The sequence below is a fragment of the Carcharhinus amblyrhynchos genome, chromosome 3 (genome assembly GCF_965287045.1).
Source record: "Carcharhinus amblyrhynchos chromosome 3, sCarAmb.v2.hapA, whole genome shotgun sequence".
NCBI lineage: Eukaryota > Metazoa > Chordata > Chondrichthyes > Carcharhiniformes > Carcharhinidae > Carcharhinus > Carcharhinus amblyrhynchos.
In genome coordinates this window covers 63,793,346-63,812,581 of record NC_137326.1, presented here as the reverse complement: position 1 = coordinate 63,812,581, position 19,236 = coordinate 63,793,346, and the positions used below count along the sequence as shown (strand labels likewise).

Genomic DNA, 19,236 nt, shown 5'->3' with positions numbered 1-19,236 from the left:
ATACATTAGTGATTGGGAAGAGGGAATTCAATGTATTGTCTCCAAATTTACAGATGATACAATGTTGGGTGGAAGGGTGATCTGTGAGGAGGATGCAGGGATGCTTCAGTGTGATTTTGACAGGTTTGTGTGTGGCAACTTCATGGCAATGTAGTATAATATGGATAAATGTGAGGTTATCACTTCAGTAGCAATAATATGAAGACAAATTATTACTTGAATAGGTATCAATTGAGAGATGGACACTCAACGAGACCTTGGAGTCCTCATGCATCAGTCACTGAAAGTAAGTGCACAGGTACAGTAGGCAGTAAAGAAGGTAAATGATATGCTAGCGAGAGAATTTGAGTATACTGATCGGGATATTTTGCTGCAATTGTGTACGGCATTGGTGAGGCCACACGTGAAGTATCATGTACAGGTTTGGTATCCTTATCTGAGGAAGGATGTCCTTGCTATAGAAGGAGCACAGCAAAGGTTTGCCAGGCTGATTCCTGGGATGGCAAGTCTGTCATATGAGGAGAGACTAAGTCAGTTAGGATTATATTCACTGGAGTTTAGAAGAGTGAGACAGGATCTCATAGAAACTTATAAAATTCTAAAAGGTTTAGACAGAGTAGATTCATAAAGAATGAACACAATTTTGGGGAGGGGGGGCGGTGTGTCTAGAGCAAGGGGACATAGCTTGAGGATAAGGGGTAAACCTTTTAGAACTGAGGTGAGGAGAAAGTTCTTCACCCAAAGGGTGGGGAATGCCACAGAATGTAGCTGAGGCCAAAACACTGTCTGATTTCAAGAATAAATTAGATATAGTTCTTGGGGCTAAAGGGATCACGGGATATGGGAGATCAGGAAATTAAATTTGATGATCAGCCATGATTAAGACGAAAGGCAAAGCAGGCTCGAAAGGCCGAATGGCCTACTCCTGCGTCTGGTTTCTATGTTTCTAGGACCCAATATTTGGTATAATGACAAAGAACATTACAGCAGAGGAACAGGCCCTTCGGCCCTCCAAGCCTGCACCAACCATGCTGCCTGATTTAACTAAAACTCCCTACGCTTCCTGGGACCATATCCCTCTATTCCCATCTCATTCATGTACTTGTCAAGACGTCCCTTAAAAGTCACCACCATATCCACTTCCATTACCTCCCCCAGCAAATGAGTTCCAGGCACCCACCACTCTGTATAAAAAATCTGCCTTGTACATCTCTTTTAAAACTTGCCCCTCACACCTTAAACCTATGCCCCCTAGTAACTGACTCTTCTACCCTGGGAAAAAGCTTATGACCATCCATTCTGTCTATGCCTCTCAATCTTGTAGACTTCTATCAGGTCTTCCCTCAACCTCTGTCGCTCCAGCGCGAACAACCAATTTCTCCAACCTCCCCTCATAGTTAATGCCTTCCATACCAGGCAACATCCTGGTAAATCTTTTCTGTGCCCTCTCCAAAGCCTCCACATCCTTCTGGTAGTGTGGCAACCAGAATTGAACACTATATTCCAAATGCGGCCTAACTAAGGTTCTATAAAGCTGCAACATGACTTGCCAATTTTTAAACTCAATACCCCGGCTGATGAAGGCAAGCAAGCGGTATGCCTTCTTGATTGCCTTCTCCACCTGCATTGCCACTTTCAGTGACCTGTGTACCTGTACACCCAAATCCCTTTACCTATCAATACTTCTAAGAGTTCTGCCATTTACTGTATATTTCCTATCTGTATTAGGCCTTCCAAAATGCATTACATCACATTTGTCCGAATTAAACTCCATCTGCCATCTCTCTGCCCGATTCTCCAACTCATCATTATCCTGCTGCATCCTCTGACGATCCTCATCGCTATCTGCAAATCCGCCAATTTTTGCGTCGTCCGCAAACTTGCTAATCAATCCAGTTACATTTTCCTCCAAATCATGTATATATATTACAAACTGCAAAGGTCCCAGCACTGATCCCTGAGGAACAACACTTGTCACAGCCCTCCATTCAGAAACGCATCCTTCCACTGCTATCCTCTGTCTTCTTTGACTGAGCCAGTTTTGCATCCACCTTGCCAGCTCACCTCTGATCCCATGTGACTTCACCTTCTGTACCAGTCTGCCATGAGGGACCTTGTCAAAGGCCTTACTGAAGTCTATGTCGACAACTTCCACTGATCTACCCTCATCAATCATCTTCGTCACTTCCTCAAAAAACTCAACCATGTTTTGTGAAAGCTTTGAAAGAATTTGCTTTTCACTTTGACATAAAAGTATTTTCAAGAGCTTCACAATGATTAGTTCAGGAGAAAAAGAAGCAAATAAAAGGAACTCACGTATATTTCAAGATGCCTTCCAGTTTAGAGGTCCAGATTATAATACTCTTGTCAGTGGAACCTGATGCAAATCGTTTACCTAAGATGATTGTGATCAATTAATTTAGGAAAAACAAACAAGCTAAAATTCATTTTTATTCTCAAACTGGCAGCAATTTGAGTTACAAAATTGCAAATTCAAAGTTGAATAACCTACAATTTCATGAGTGGGTGGTCAGCCAACACATCTGCTCATTTGTTCTTTACTGGACTCCTTACACAAGCCACGATATCACAAGTTAGCATTGAGCAAATCTGCCTAAAGATAGAATTCAAGAAGTCCTTTACACAGACCTCCCAATTTAATTGTTAGTTTGTGCTGAATTTGTTGCTTTACAATTAGCCTCAGCATTTCAAAAGAACTTGGTATTGGCCTTTCTCTGTAGAGGTGGCTCTTTCTGAAAGTTCATGTCTCCCATTGCAACAGTATTAAAGTCTGCTGTAATTCTGCATCCAGTCAGAGTCTCATCATAGCTTCTTTGTTTATCTATGCCACCCTCAATTCGGCAAGTACTCGCCCTCTCTAAATTATAGTGTCTAACAAATTATCAGGACAACAGCAGTGCACAAATTTTATGCGGGTTCACTTCATGTATGTGCATCCACACTATATTTTCTGTCACGAATACTCCTGATAAAGAGAAGCTTTCAAAGAGCGAGTCCCAATTGAAGCTAATGTACTTGGGTATGATTAAGAACAATATTCCACAACAGTCAATGAATGCCATTAATGCAGAAGTAGGAAATGAGAGGGGGAGAAATCAAAATAAACAAATTAAAAACATGGCTCCAATAAATGGCTTCCAGGTCTATTTCCCAGATACACCTACCATCTTTAGCATAGGCCACACAGTAGACAGTGTCCCTGTGTCCCTTGAGTGGTTGAATGAGGGTTCCATCTGAAGTATCATACACCTAAAAAGACGACAAGACATTTTTACATCAGATCTTTACAGGTGCATCTTCATCTATAACATCAGTGGTACACACTGAATACAGGGTTAGAGCAGGACATCTCTATGCATTTCGTCAATAACACACACTGAATATAGGGTTAGAGCTGGAGATTTCTATTCATATCATCAATGATACACACTGAATACAGGGTTGGGGCAGGATCTCTCTATTCTGAGGGGAGACTGAGGGATTTGGGGTTGTATTCGTTGGAAAGAAGGTGGCTAAGAGGAGACCTTATTGAAACGTACAAGATGATTAGAGGTTTAGATAGGGTGGACAGTGATAGCCTTTTTCCTCAGATGGAGAAAGCTAGCACGAGGGGACATAGCTTTAAATTAAGTTATAGGACGGATGTCAGAGGTAGGTTCTTTACCCAGAGGGTGGTGGGGGAATGGAATGCCCTGCCTGCTGCAGTTGTAGATGCGCCTAGTTTGGGGGCGTTTAAGAGGTCCGTGGATAGGTTTATGGATGGAAAGGGATTGGTTTAGGTTAGAGGGTCATTGCTTTTTTCTTAACTGGTCGGCGCAACATCGTGGGCCGAAGGGCCTGTTCTGCGCTGTAATGTTCTATGTTCTATTCATACTGTCAATGATACAGACTGAATACAGGGTTAGGGCTGGAGATCTCTATTCATATTGTTAATGATACAGATGGAATACAGGATTAGAGCTGGAGATCTCTATCTCCATACAGATGTTGTCAGTGATACAGACTGAATACAGAGTAGGTGCAGGACATTTCCATCAGTCCTCCAGCTGATCTGAGCTGACTATCCAGGTTCAGTCCATACCCCAAGCACAAGCCTCTCTGAGGCAGTACAGGCTGCCAGCTCTAGTGGCTTCCGACTACTGTTCAAAAACAGCCCTAAAGTTCTGTTAGATACCTGTGCAGAAAAGGTGACAAATTTCTTAGGCCTTCATTGTCTGACCTTCTCAGATAACCCAGTGTGAGAGAACATAACATAAGAACATAAGAGATAGGAGCAGGAGTAGGCCAACTAGCCCTTCGAGCCTGCCCCGCCATTCAATAAGATCATGGCTGATCTGTCGTGGCTCAGTTCCACATTCCCACCCTCTCCCCATAACCTTTAATCCCCTCTCCTATCAAAAACCCATCAACCCGCGTCTTAAAAATATTTAGCGAGGTAGTCTCCACCACTTCAACAGGCAGAGAATTCCAGAGATTCACCACCCTTTGAGTGAAGAAGTTCCTCCTCAACTCCGTTCTAAACCGCCCCCCCTTTATCTTGAGGCTGTGCCCCCTAGTCCTACTATCCTTTCTGAGCGGGAAGAGTCTCTCCACCTCTACCCTATCCATCCCATTCATCATCTTATACGTCTCAATGAGATCTCCCCTCATTCTCCTAAACTCTAACGAGTACAAGCCTAATTTATTCAGCCTCTCCTCATAGCTCAACCCCCTCAACTCCGGTATCAGCCTAGTAAACCTCCTCTGCACTCCCTCCAAGGCCAAAATATCCTTGCGTAAGTACGGCGCCCAAAACTGCACACAGTACTCCAGCTGCGGCCTCACCAATGCCCTATACACCCGCAGCAAGACCTCCCTACTTTTATATTCAATCCCCCTCGCAATGAAAGCCAGCATCCCATTCGCCTTCCTGACCACCTGCTGCACCTGCAAGCTGGGTTTTTGCGACTCATGCACAAGGACCCCGAGGTCCCTCTGCACCGTCGCCTGCTGCAGTTTTTCTCCACGTTAGTAATAATCCTTCCTACCATTATTCCTACCAAAGTGGACCACCTCGCACTTGCCAACATTAAATTCCATTTGCCATTTCCTGGCCCATTCGCCCAGCCTATCTAGATCCTTCTGTAGACTCTCCCCACCCTCCGCACAATTTGCCTTTCCACCAATTTTGGTGTCATCAGCAAATTTCGACACCCTACACTCGGTTCCCTCCTCCAGATCATCTATATAAATGGTAAATAGCTGAGGCCCCAGCACCGACCCCTGGGGCACTCCACTAGTCACCATCCGCCAATCCGAATAGCACCCATTGACCCCCACTCTCTGCCTCCTATTTGACAACCAGTCCTCTATCCAAGCTAACACCCTACCCCCAACCCCATGCCCCCTGACCTTCTGCAATAACCTCTTGTGAGGTACCTTGTCAAACGCCTTCTGAAAATCAAGAAAGACCACATCCACCGGCTCTCCTCTATCCACCGCCCTAGACACATCCTCATAGAACTCCAGTAAATTTGTCAGACACGACTTCCCTTTAACGAAACCGTGCTGCGTCTGCTCTATCAAGCAGTTCCCCTCAAGATGCCTGGAAAAGGTCACTTTAGGGCCCTTCTACTGATCTGCATGTTTGTCTATTGTTTGCTCGAGCGGCGAGCATTCCCATCATACCCTACTCATGGCAAACCCAGAATTCCTTTTCCTTTCGCCTGATTTTCAGGATGAAGACTGGCCCTTTACAGAGATCTGTCCAAATGCAGTAATGACATAGAGAGGTACTGCTATATTACGAAAGACAGCAATGACCAATCATAAATAGCCAAAGAAGACTATCAACTTTGAAAATGAATATAGACTACCTAAGTGATGGGCTGTGAATGTTATGAAATCTTTACAACTAGTACTATAGTTACAATTGTTTGCAAATCCCATTTGAACATCACGATATATTGACAAAAGATTTAAAGTTAAGACCAGGAATGATTTGCAACTAACTATATGGCTATTATAGAAATACACTAATTACTATGGATTAAAACCACTATTCTCACAAATGCTGAAATGAACATCTCTATGGGATTCTCATTTTAAATGTGGCTACATCAGCATGCCAACTTCACTAGGGAAACCTGTAATAATTTTTTAGTGAATGTAACAGCTTGTGATGGCAGAAAAGACTGAAATAACAACTTTATATTTTCAGACAGTAATGAGTTCTGCCCATTTAAATATGTCTGAAGAAAAATGTTGTTTTCAATTCCCTGAGCCTCCATTTTGACAGCCACGTCAGTTTTCACTTGTGGAAGGACAAAGACAGTTTGTCAGTTAATATACTCCTCACTGCCATTTGGCCTCTGTAGAGCCCACTCTTGGACAGTCAGCATTACCAGAATCTGTGTTGCAAGATCAATGCCATTTCTGACTTCTCAAGCTCACATAATAAAGTGGGCTCACTGTGAGCATTGTCATGTATGATCTATGAGGAAAGACGTTTGTGAAAAGTGAGAATTTGATAAATATATTGAACATACCAGAACTCTGTTTCCTGCTGCTACGATTAGCTGGGTTCCATCTGGTTTGAATGCAATATCATAAATACTGCAGAAACGTTAAAATAAAAATATAGTTCTGTAAACTTTGCAGCAATGAACTAAGGATGTGCAATCATAATAAGGAATTCTTTCAACTAATTCATGCAAAACACAAACATAATCAACAGCATTCATCATCCAAGTAGTAACCATCCCCTCCCTGTCTTATTGTCTAGTATATGATTCCATTACCAGTATGTCATTGCTCCCCAGGTGTAGTCTTGCCTGCCAGTGTATTATCACTGACCCCCCCCCTCCATGTATTATTGTCCTGCAATGGATTACAGCCTCCCAGCCTGGTGTATTATTGCCCCTAATGTCCCATTGTCCCCCTTCCCCAGCATATTGTTGCCTCCCAGAGTAATATTAAGGCCCCAGTTTATTATAGATTCCCAATGTATCATTGTGTCCCAGTGTGTTATTGCTGCTCAATGTATCATTGCACCCCCCAGTGTAATATTGCCCCCATTGTATCACTTTCCCACTGTAATATTGCTCTCCTGTGTAATATTGTCTTAGTACATCATTGCACCCCCAGTGTATCATTGGCAATATTATACAGGGGGAGGGGGAAACAAAGTGTTATTTCCTCTTAATGTATCATTTCCCCAATGTATTATTGTCCCCAGTGTAAAATTGCCCCCCAACGTATCATTGCCTCCTAGCATAATAGTCACCCAATGTATTATTGCCTTCAGAATAACTGAATCACTGTCCCCCGAGTGTAATATTGCCTTTAAATGTATTATTACCTCATTGTTTCCCCTTTCCCCACATGTATCATTACCCTTCCTGGTATAACATTGGCCCTCAGTGTAACATTGTTTTTGGGGGGGGTGACAGTGTAACATTGCCCCCCTTCTGGTGCAACATTACCTCACTTCAGTGTCTCATTCTCCCCCGCAGTGTATTATTGCACATGACGTGCATTGGCAAACAAGGCCAAGTGCATTTGATGTGTCCCAAGTTTCCTTTGTACTTTTGTTTTTGTTTGGGCTGTTCCTCTTCCTTTTGGGGAGCTGCCCCTTTTACTTTGTCCTAATTTAATTTGAGTTTGTTTATTTGGTTTGACCTTAAAAGTGGACAAGGCCAAGTGCTGGGAAATATGATTAGAAGAGAAAGTGCTTCATGGTCGACACAGACACAATGGGCCAAAGAGCCTCTTTCTGTGCTGTGACTCTTTGAGTGTACTATTTGCCCCAGCTCTACCTGTTTACATTAGAAACGGCGTTGCTATGAGATAACCAGGGAAATGGCGGACAGAGAGCGAGTAACCGGCAGCTCCTTACCACTGTTCCACCTTCTCCCTGTCATGCACCCGGTCTATCCAGGTGGGGACGGCCCGCATAGTCCCTGTTCTATGCCAGTGAAAGGCCGCTGGACCGTCGAGGAATCAAACTCACACCGCCGCGGGCTTCAGCCTGAGCAACAAGCAGGCCCAAGACGAGCCTGGGCGCATGCGCAGCACCTCACAGACACCCGCGGGACGCCGCCATTTTGGGGATGAAATCTCGCGAGATCTGGGGCGGCTCTCAGAGGAATAGCGGTAGTGCGCGCGCTCAGTAAACATGGTGCGGGAAATGGTCTGATGTGAATGTGTGCGGTAAGAAACACGGTGTGGGACTCATTCTCTGTGTGTGGTATATAAATAAACTAGGACGCAGCCTTTTCCGTATGTGTGCGCTGTAAAGAAACAAACTGTGGGACATGTCCTGCTTTGTGTGTGCGCGCGCATGGTAAATAACACGGTGCAGGACATGGCCCATTCTGTGTGTGTGTATAAAACAACTGTGGGTTACAGCCCGTTCTGTATGTGTGTGCCTTAAATAAACAAACTGGGACACAGCCGGCTGTGTGTATGTGTGTGCGTCATTCCTCCAGCTCTTTGTACCTCCCCAGAGGTGGTAGAATCTGCTCTCCAGTCCCCCAGGGACTCCATGATGAAGGGGTTGTGGGTGTTCCCTTATCACCAACCTTTTACCCTGACAACTAGCAGCACCTTTTCACCAGGATGTCGCCTGGTCTAGAGAAACTGTTCAGCTGTGTACAGAGGCTGGATGGTCTTAAAACAGAAGGGCTGAGGGGAGACCTCATCGAGGTGTACAAGATTACGAGGTACATAGGAAGAAACGTTTCCCCTTTAGTAGAGGGCCAGTAACCAGGCGAAATAGACTTAGGATAAAAACAAATTATTGAAGATGCTGGAATCTGAAACCAAAAGAGAAAAGCTGGAAAAGTTTTGATAAAGAGTCAGCCAGACACAAAACGTCAGCTCTTTTCTCTTACAGATGCTGCCAGAGCTGCTGAGATTTTCTAGCATTTTCCCTTTTGGACATAGATTTAAGGTAAGGGACAGGAGATTTGAGGAAAAACGTTTTCCCCACAGTTTGGTGAGACTCTGGAACTCACTGCCTGAAAGTATGATAGAGGCAGGAACCTTCACAACCCTCATTGAAGAAGGTTTTCCTGGCTTGGGTCACTGGCTGTGTGGAGTTTGCACATTCTCCTCATGCCTGTGTGGGTTTCCTCCGGGTGCTCCAGTTTCCTCCCACAGTCCAAAGATGTGCGGGTTAGGTTGATTGGCTGTGCTAAGAAATTGACCTTTAGTGTTCAGGGATGTGTAGGTTAGAGGGATCAGTGGATATAATATGTAGGGATATGGGGGTACGGCTTGGGTGGGATTGTGTTTGGTGCAGACTCGATGGGCTGAAGGGCCTCTTTCTGCACTGTAGGGTTCTATGAACTGGTTTAGAATGAGCACTTGAAAAGCTTGGCGTACAAGGCTATGGACAAATACTAGAAAATGGAATTAGAATAGATTTTGATGGCTGGCATAGAAAAGATGGGCTGAATGGCTTATTTCTGTGATGTAAAACTCTAATTTTCACTGGTAGTTTTAGAGCTTTTCATAAAGAGAAACCAAAACTGAAAAGCTACAGACTTATTTTCCAGAGGGCATAGGTTGGAGGGGAGGACTGTAGAAAGCAGGCCAAAATTAGGTGATTTTGGATGACACGTGACAAAGCAGCTATGGATGTGTGAGGATGGTACAAGACAGGTGACGACATACCATTGATAGCCAATTTTCTGGTAGGGGTTCCTGCAGCTGTAAAGAGAAATGTTGTCATTTGTGATTTCTTGCCCTGACCGGCCTCATCCTAAATCAGATGTTTATAGAATTGTTACAGAATCAGAATGATTATGGCACATTGTCTGTGCTATCTCTCTACAAGAGTAATTCACCTAGTCCCACTCATGCCTTTTCCTCTAGTCCTGAAAATTTCCCCTTGAAAGCCTTGATTGATTGACCCTGCCTCCATCACACTCACTCTCAGGCAGTGTATTCCTGATCATAACCACCTTCTGTGTGAAAAAGCTTTTCCTCATGTCTTTTTCTTGATCTTCCCACGAGTGGGAGCAGTTTCTCTCTGTACTTTCTCCAAATCCCTCATGATTTTGAATACCTCCATCAAATCTTTCAACTTTTTCTTCAAGCAGAACAGTCCCAGCTTCATCAAATTTCTCATCCCTGGAACCATTCCCATTAATCTTTTTGTGCACCCTCTCTAATGCCTTCACATTCTTCCTCAAGTGTGGAGCCCAGAACTGTACACACTACTCCATTTGAGGCCAAGTAATTGTTTACACAAGTTTATCATATCTTATTTTCCTGTTTAGCAGCTAGTAGCCATTCTTCATTGTAGTCAGTCATTGTCAATAGTCACTCCATTTTAAAAAGATGCATGATGCATTCAGTAAATAACACTGTCCTTTTTTAAAGACATGGCAGTGTACCTCTCTATGTGCAAAAATATAATAAGAACAGGAGTAAACCATCTTACCCCTCAAACCTGCTGTGCCATTCAATCAGAAATTTGCTGAACTTGATTGCACTATGCGAGTAACTTTTAAATAGCCCAAGAAGCTGGTGACCTCTACATTTTAAAAAGCTGAACATCCTTGGCTCTCTGGGATAGAGAACTCTAATGATTCCTAACCATTTGAATGAATCGCAAATGGCTGAGCCCTCATCCTGAGAATATACCCCAAAACAAGCAGAAGGCACCTGAAAAACTAAGGATTTTGCAGCCATATGTTAGGGGGACTTAACAGTGATCACTTGTTACATATATGTATGCATGGTAATTGATAGACTTTTATTGCTATGATTAGTCAATAACTCCCTGATCATTATCATAGCAGGAGGGCTCTTTGTTTAGAAATCCCAGTATTGGTTTCCTGGCATTTTGTTCTGAGCATTTGTCCTTTTAATTAAGTATTCTCAGATATATTTAAAATGTCAGTATCCACGGGTGAGGTGCAAGATGATTGGAGGATAGCTCATGTTCCGTTGTTTAAAAAAGGCTCAAAGTAATCTGGTAAATTATAGGCCAGTAAGCTTGACATCAGTAGTAGGTAAATTATTGGAAGGAGCACTAAGAGATAGGATCTACAAATACTTGGATAGACAGGGACTTATTAGGAAGAGTCAACATGGCTTTGTGCATGATGGGTCATGTTTAACCAATCTATTAGAGTTTTTCGAGGAGGTTACTGGGAAAGTGGATGAAGGGAAGGCAGTGGATGTTGTCTACATGGACTTCAGTAAGGCCTTTGACAAGGTCCCACATGGAGGTCAGTTAGGAAGGTTCAGTCGCTCGGTATACATGGAGAGTTAGTAAATTGGATTAGGCATTGGCTCAATGGAAGAAGCCAGCAAGTGGTAGCGGAGGATTGCTTCTCTGAGTGGAGCCTGTGACTAGTGGTGTGCCACAGGGATCTTTGTTGGGTCCATTGTTGTTTGTCATCTATATCGATGATTTGGATGATAATGTGGTAAATTGGATCAGCAGATTTGCTGATGATACAAAGGCTGGCCCAGGTGCAGGCCAGTGGGACTAGGCAGAAAAACGGTTCGGCACAGCCAAGTAGGGCCAAAAGACCTGTTTCTGTGCTGTACTGTTCTATATGCATTCAGGCATCAAAACAAGGTATTGAATTTGAAAAATAAGTTTCAAAATCATGTTAATAAAGTATTTTAATAATGATCACTTTGGAGTGCACCACTAATTAACTAAGCAAGCAAGACTGATGCGCATTGTAGAAGGATTGAGGGGATGTGAGGAAGAAAGTTTCATGCAGTGAGTGGGATAATGACCTGGAACTCGCTGCCTAAGAGGATGGTGGAAGTGAAGACTGTGAATGATTTCAAAAGGAAATTGGATGAGCATGAGAGGGAGATAAACTTTCAAGGCTACAGGATAGATCAAGGGAATAATATTGATTTGGTTGCTCAACGGGGAGTTGGCATGGAGTTGATGAGCTGAATTACCACCTCCTGTGCTGTATTGACTCATTAGAGACTTGACAATACTAACAACCTCCAAAGACAGAGTGAAAACCAAGTCGAATGACAAATTGTAGTTCCAAGGAGGAGGGAAAAATCATTTTATAATCCTGTAAATAACTGAAAAGAATGATTTTGGGGAAGGACAAATGAAATACATACAGTACTTGCATCTTAATCAAATCCTGCAAATGCATCATGGGAGATGAAACAAAAACACTATATCATTTAAATAACTGGAAATACAGCCCTGGAGAAGGAAGTATAGTTTTGTAAACTGTAAGTATTTGTTAAGTTATAAATATATCTGAGGCCTGGATCTTTAAATCTAATGATCTGTATGATTTTACCTTAAGTGACTCCAAGTAAACTTGTTTTATTGAAATGACGGGTCTGTCAACTTTGTCTCTTATTCTGCTGTATTTTCCCAAATTTATTCCATCAAACTGGACACCCAACCTTGACGTTGGTAAAGGAAGCTTTTTTTCTCCATTCTCTGAACTGTTCTGTGAGCTTTCTCCTTTGCAAGGAATTTTTCTTTCCCTTTGGGATCTACCTTTTACAATTATTTCAGTGATATGTTGAAAAGTAAACATGATTAATGTTTTTCTGACTCTAAGAACAACTCTTTTTTTGTCGTGAATTTTGGTTACTGACAGCTTTTGATAGTTTATTGGTTGGAATCAGGCAATCTGGCGAATAACTGGAATACCCTGTTGTTGCACTTGTTAGTTTAAGGGAGAACATGAGAGAACAGTCGAGTCACTTCTGTCCAACTTTCAAAATTTGATATTAGTCACTTAGCACTGAGAAGTGAACAGTACTAAGTGGATGTGATTTTTGCCCCATCCCATCCAGGGATCCTACAATCAAGTTCATACAGGTTGGAGTTGTCCTGCAACCTGGGCCAGAATTTTACATTGCTTAGGCGGATGCTTATAAAATCATGGGAAAAGACATTAAGGGCATGATCCAATGGCATCGTGCCGTTGTACAATATTTCAGTTGGCAAGCAAGGTTTTAAGTCGGTCCACCTTGTGTCCAACGAGGGGCATACACGCGATGAGTCGTACTGGGGCTGCTCTTGGTTGTTTGAGATTGGCCTAGTGCTTCATGTCGTTGGTGTGTGCCTAAACTGGACAAGACACTGGGCAAGACGACAGCTCAGTGACTATCGCTGATTGCTGTGCAGACACATGGATTTGGGCCGGTGTCTGTGAGAGTTTGCGCATTCTCCCCGTGCTTGCGTGGGTTTTCTCCGGGCGCTCCAGTTTCCTCCCACACCCCAAAGATGTGCTGTTAGGCTGATTGGCAGGAATAAATTGTCCCTAAATCAGATTCCCTCAATCTGGATGGCCATAAAACATTAGACAGGGGTCGTGGGTGGAGAGGGGGACTGGTGGTGTTGAGATGGTGGCGTGGGCTCGTTGGGCCGAAGGGCCTGTTTCCTGGGCTGATTTTTGTTCTTTCTCAAAAGTGGGGCTGCCGATAATTAAGAAGCCAATTTAAATTAATGAAGTAGCAATTGACTGGGATTTTACGTTGTCCATTGCCCATTTGTAGTTGGGCCAATTGGCCAGGCATCCTTTATGTTTTAGCTACCACCTTGATCCAGGTCAGGATGAAGTCAGGGCTCATAAAATGAACAAATGTGTCATAGAATCATAGAACCCTACAGTGCAGAAAGAGGCCATTCGGCCCATCTAGTCTGCACCAACCACAATCCCACGCAGGCCCTATCCCCACTAATCCCTCTAACCTATGCGTCCCAGGACACTAAGGGGCAATTTAGATTGGCCAATCAACATAGCCTGCACATCTTTGGACTGTGGGAGGAAACCGGAGCACCCGGAGGGAACCCACGCAGACACATGGAGAATGTGCAAACTCCAGAGAGACAGCGACCCGAGCCGGGATTCAAACCCAGGTACTTGGAGTTCTGAGGCAGCAGTGCTAACTACTGTGCTACCGTGTGTGGGGACTGAGGTCTGTGTACGGTTGTGCTGACCAGGCTTTGTGGCATAACCTTGCTGCTGATCTTTGTCATAGGCGTGCTGCATGGCACAGGGAGCACAGTAGAAGCACTTCCCACACGTTCCTTTTTCTCGCCCTCCATGTCAGTCCTGAGCCTTTCATTGAGCGCATTTCACATTGGATAGCCATCGACCAACTGCCATAATATCACATTAACAGTGCAACCTGAAATGGGAGCAGGTTTCACATCTGATCTCACCTGCACTGACTATGTAAAATTTAGGCTCTCATGAATAGAAAACCAACCTGATGCTTTCTAAAATATTGCTGTGGCGTACCACTGTACTCAACTGCAAAAAAAGCCTGTTTGCAAATTATTTTTCTTGATTAAACTGCCATTTCCTTTTTGTTTATTATTGACAATGGGTTGCAGTTCATGAATGCCCACTTCCATTTCTGAATTTTGACTTATGGATGCTGGCCCAGGTGACATTAAGGGTTTGGAACAGAGCCTGTAAGTGTGAATAAAGGCATCTAATTTTGTAATTGCTGTGTTTATTCTTTAAATGTTGTTTCTGCCTTATTTGCTATTTCCTGTTTTGTTGAAAAGATCCGGAGAGGTGGGGAATGTTAACCCTCAAGGATGTGGACCTAAATTAAAAATATTTAAAATCGCTTCAGTTTGGATTAAATGTGAATCTTGTGAAGTGGAATCCTGAACTCTAGAAGAATCCAATGGCAGTGGTCCTTACAAATGGTCAGGGAATTTTGGCCTTTTAGAAAGAGACTCGGCAGCGATGTCCCTTGTCTCCCCTTTTGTTTACTCTAGCTATTGAACCATTGATTGAGGTTAGTATACATGACGCTCCAGGTTTATGGGTAGTCCAGTGGAGATATGCAGCATAACATTTTGCTTTATGCGAATGATATGTTGCCGATTGTCTCAAGCCAAGTTTCTCTGTTCCTGCTGTTATTGATGTGGTGACTAGACTCGTTTTTTTTGGGTAATAAAACTAATTCTGCAAAAGAGGCTTTTCAGAAGCTATTCCCCTGGGCAGCTTAAGGTGTCAACTCCCTCGTTCCTCTCATTTTTCCTTTAGATGGTCTGTGTTGGTGTTTATTTATCTGTGCATTTGTGTTGCCCCTGGTTTTCAGCAGCTATATAAAGCAAATAAAGAACAAAAAATTACAGCACAGGAACAAGCCCTTCGACCCTCCAAGTCTGCACCGACCATGCTGCCTGTCTTAACTAAAACCCCCTACGCGTCTGGGGATCATATCCCTCTGTTCCCATCTCATTCATGTACTTGTCAAGGCGCCGCTTAAAAGTCACTACTGTATTTGCTTTCACTACTTCTCCCGGCAACAAGTTCCAGGCACCCACCACTGTCTCTAAAAATTCTGCCTTGTATATCTCCTTTGTAATTGACTCTTCTACCTTGGGAAAAGGCTTCTGCCTATCCAGTCTGTCCATGCCTCTCATAATCTTGTAGACTTCTATCAGGTCTCCCCTCAACTTCTGTCGCTCCAGTGAGAACAAATCAAGTTTCTCCAATCTCTCCTCATAGCTAATGCCCTCCATACCAGGCAACATCCTGGTAAATCTTTTCTGTGCACTCTCCAAAGCCTCCACATCCTTTTGATAGTGTAGCGACCAGAATTGAACACTATTCCAAGTGCGGCCGAACTAAGGGTCTATAAAGTTGCAACATAGAATCACAGAACCCTACAGTGCAGAAAGAGCTCCTTCAGCCCATCGAGTCTGCACCGAACACAATCTTACCCAGGCCCTACCCCCATTATCATACCCACTAATCCGTCTAATCTACGCATCCCTGGACACTAAGGGGCAATTTCTTAGCATGGCCAATCAACCTAACCCACACATCTTTAGACTGTGGGAGGAAACCGGAATACCTGGAGGAAACCCACGCAGACACGAGGAGAATGTGTAAACTCCACACAGACAGTGACCCGAGCCGGGAATCGAACCCAGAACCCTGGAGCTGTGAAGCAGCAGTGCTAACCACTGTGCTACCGTGCCGCCCATGACTTGCCAATTTTTAAACTCAATACCCTGGCTGATGAAGGCAAATATGCCACGTGCCTTCTTAATTACCTTCTCCACCTGCATTGCCACTTTGTGACCTGTGTACCTTTACACCCAAATCCCTTTGCCTATCAATAATCCTAAGGGTTCTGCTGTTTACAGTATATTTTCTATCTGTATTAGACCTTCCAAAATGCATTACCTCACATTTGTCCGGATTAAACTCCATCTGCCATCTCTCCACCCAAGTCTCCAACTCATCTATATCCTGCTGTATTCTCTGATGGTCCTCATTGCTATCTGCAAATCCACCAACCTTTGTGTTGTCCGCAAACTTATTAACCAATCCAGTTACGTTTTCCTCCAAATCATTTGTATATAGTATAAACAGCAAAGGTCTCAGCACTGATCCCTGAGGAACACCACTTGTCACAGCCCTCCATTCAGAAACGCACCCTTCCACTGCTATCCTCTCTCTTTTGTCACTGAGCCAGTTTTGTATCCACCTTGCCAGCTCACCTCTGATCCCATGCAACTTCACCTTCTGCACCAGTCTGCCATGAGGGAGCTTGTCAAAGGCCTTACTGAAGTCCATGTAGACAACATCCACTGATCTACCCTCATCAATCATCTTCATCATTTTCTTGAAAAACTCGATCAAGTTCATAGGCATGACCTCCCCTTCACAAAACCATGTTGCCTCTCACTAATATGTCCACTTATTTCCAAGTGGGAATAAATTCTGTCTCAAAGAATCCTCTCCAGTAATTTATCTACCACTGATGTACAGGTTCACCAGCCTGTAATTATCTGGATTATTCTTGCTACCCTTCTTAAACGAAGGAACAACATTGGCTAATCCTCTGGGACCTCCCCTGTAGCCAATGAGGATACAGAGATTTCTCTCAAGGCCCCAGCAATTTCCTCTCTTGTGCCCCTCTCAGTATTCTGGGGTATATCCCATCAGACCCTGGAGACTTGTCTACCTTGATATTTCTCAAGAACCCCAATACCACCACCTTTTTGATCTCAACATGACTCAAACTATCTACACATCCTTTCCTAAACTCATCAGCCACCAAGTCCTCTTTGGTGAATACTGATGCAAAGTACTCATTTAATACCTCGCCCATTTCCTCTGGCTCCACACATAGCTTTCCTCCCTGTTTCCTCGAACTTTCATCCTTTATTGGTCTTTATTAAGTGGGACTTACACCGTTAGTCATCATTACCAATTTCATGGTTGGGTAAAATTGCCTTGGTTAAGATGAATTTGGGCTGCTTTATCCTCTGAAAATGCTACCTGGCCTGTTGTTTGCTAAGGCCATGAAATAAATTGATGGGTTGTTTAGTTCTTCTGTTTGGAACAAGAAGAAACTTGTTTAAAATTAGCCAAGTTGCAGTTGCCTTGCTCTAAAGGAGAGCTAGAGATGCAAAATATTAAAATGTACCAGTTAGCTTTCCACTTAGATTTAGGCGACAATGGGTTAGGAGAGACCCTTTCCCCATGGCTTAATGCTAAAGTTATCAGTCCTTAATTCCTTGTGGTCACTTTTTTATTTTTTAGGAATCCTATGGTGGTGCTAGATAAGTGTGCTAACCCTATTGTTATTAACACTAAAGGCATGGAGAATAGTCTGAAAGTTGGAGGGGATAACTAATTAACTTCTTTCTCTAATTCAGAGTAACTTGGATTTACCACCAGGTCTTATGAATCATGGTTTTGATATCTGGAGAGATAGAGGTTTCTGTAGTCTGGGGGGAGTGTTTGACAGCTCTACTCTGTTATCCTTTGAGCATTGGTACTAACCGTTTGATATTCTGAAACAAACCATTTTTAGATATTTACCACTTAGAGACTTTGTCCTCAGTGTGACAATTTTTATTTTTTTGCTGCGATTTCCCTGGTGAAAAAATCCTGCTCTCTGTGCAACACAAGCATTTAGTTAGTACGTTTTACAACACTCTGTTTTAAATCTGGTGATAATGCATTGGACAGGTTGTGGTCTTGGGAGAAAGACCTCACAGTAAATATTGATGAGGAGAAATGGGAGATATTTGGTAATAAAGAACAAAGAAAATTACAGCACAGGAAGAGGCCCTTCAGCCCCCCAGCCTGCACTGACCATGCTGCGTGACTGAACTAAAACCCCCTATCCTTCCGGGGACCATATCCCTCTATTCCCACCCTATTTGTGTATTTGTCAAGATGCCCCTTAAAAGTCACAACTGTATCCGCTTCCACTATCTCCCTGGCAACAAGTTCCAGGCACCCACCACCCTCTGTAAAAAAATCTGCCTCAAGTATCTCCTTTAAACCTTGCTCCTCACACCTTAAGCCTGTGTCCCCTAGTAATTGACTCTTCAACCTTGTGAAAAGCTTCTGACTATCCACTCCCTCCATGCCTCTCATAATCTTGTAGACTTCTATCAAGTCTCCCCTCAACCTCCGTCGCTCCAGTGAGAACAAATCAAGTTTCTCCAATCTCTCCTCATAGCTAATGCCCTCCATACCAGGCAACATCCTGGTAAATCTTTTCTGTACCCTCTCCAAAGCCTCCACACCCTTTTGGTAGTGTGGCAACCAGAATTGAACACTATATTCCAAATGCAGCCTAACTAAGGTTCTATAAACCTGCAACATGACTTGCCAATTTTTAATCTCAGTACCCCGGCCAATGAAGGCAAGCATGCCATATGCCTTCTTGACTACCTTCTCCACCTGCATTGCCACTTTCAGTGACCTGTGCGCCTGTACACTCAAATCCCTTTGCCTATCAATGCTCTTAAGGGTTCTACCATTTACTGTATATTTTCTATCTGTATTAGACTTTCCAAAATGCATTACCTCACGTTTATCCCGATTAACCGCCATCTGCCACCTCTCCGCCCAAGTCTCCAACTGATCTATATCCTCTGACAGTCCTCATCGCTATCCGCAATTCCACAACCTTTGTGTCGTCCGCACACTTACAAATCAAAATATGCTAATAAACTTCAGTTTGTAAGAGAAGAAATTCAGCTTAAGATATTGAACTGTCTGCATGTTACTCTAAGGTTGCAGCACAAGTTTGACCCTGCCATAGCCTTGTAATGTGGGAAGTTCAGAGTGGACATGGGGGATTACCTGCATGCTTTTGGTCCTGTGTCAAGATTAATGCCTATTGGTTTAATGTTCTTAAAGAGCTTGAGAGGATCTTTGATGTAGTCTTAGAGTTCGATCCCTTGCATCTAATATTGCGTTTCCCAGATAAAGT

General features: G+C 43.4%; 2 protein-coding genes across 8 annotated transcripts in view; one reads left to right on the top strand and one right to left on the bottom strand.

Moving 5' to 3' along the window:
- The window catches only part of ift122 (intraflagellar transport 122 homolog (Chlamydomonas)), a 211,307-nt gene extending 203,272 nt beyond the window's left edge, over window positions 1–8,035 (bottom strand). For all 3 annotated transcript variants that reach the window (XR_013886242.1, XM_080184780.1, XM_080184790.1), the window contains exons 1-4: window positions 7,898–8,035; window positions 6,549–6,615; window positions 3,186–3,270; window positions 2,317–2,395 (exon numbers count right to left, since the gene is read on the bottom strand). Coding sequence is in view for 2 of the 3 variants with exons in the window: in XM_080184780.1 (XP_080040906.1) it covers window positions 2,317–2,395; window positions 3,186–3,270; window positions 6,549–6,615; window positions 7,898–7,956 (290 nt within the window). In the remaining variant the exon portion in view is untranslated. The remainder of the gene's footprint in view (window positions 1–2,316; window positions 2,396–3,185; window positions 3,271–6,548; window positions 6,616–7,897) is intronic.
- A 96-nt stretch (window positions 8,036–8,131) lies between these two features.
- Window positions 8,132–19,236, top strand: part of mbd4 (methyl-CpG binding domain protein 4) — a 46,559-nt gene continuing 35,454 nt past the window's right edge. For 3 of the 5 annotated variants that reach the window (XM_080184770.1, XM_080184764.1, XM_080184742.1), the window contains exons 1-2: window positions 8,162–8,211; window positions 8,897–8,953. The gene's annotated coding sequence lies outside the window, so the exon portion shown is untranslated. Of the gene's footprint in view, window positions 8,224–8,896; window positions 8,954–19,236 lie in introns of all 5 variants that reach the window. The other 2 variants (XM_080184751.1, XM_080184757.1) reach the window with 2 other exon arrangements.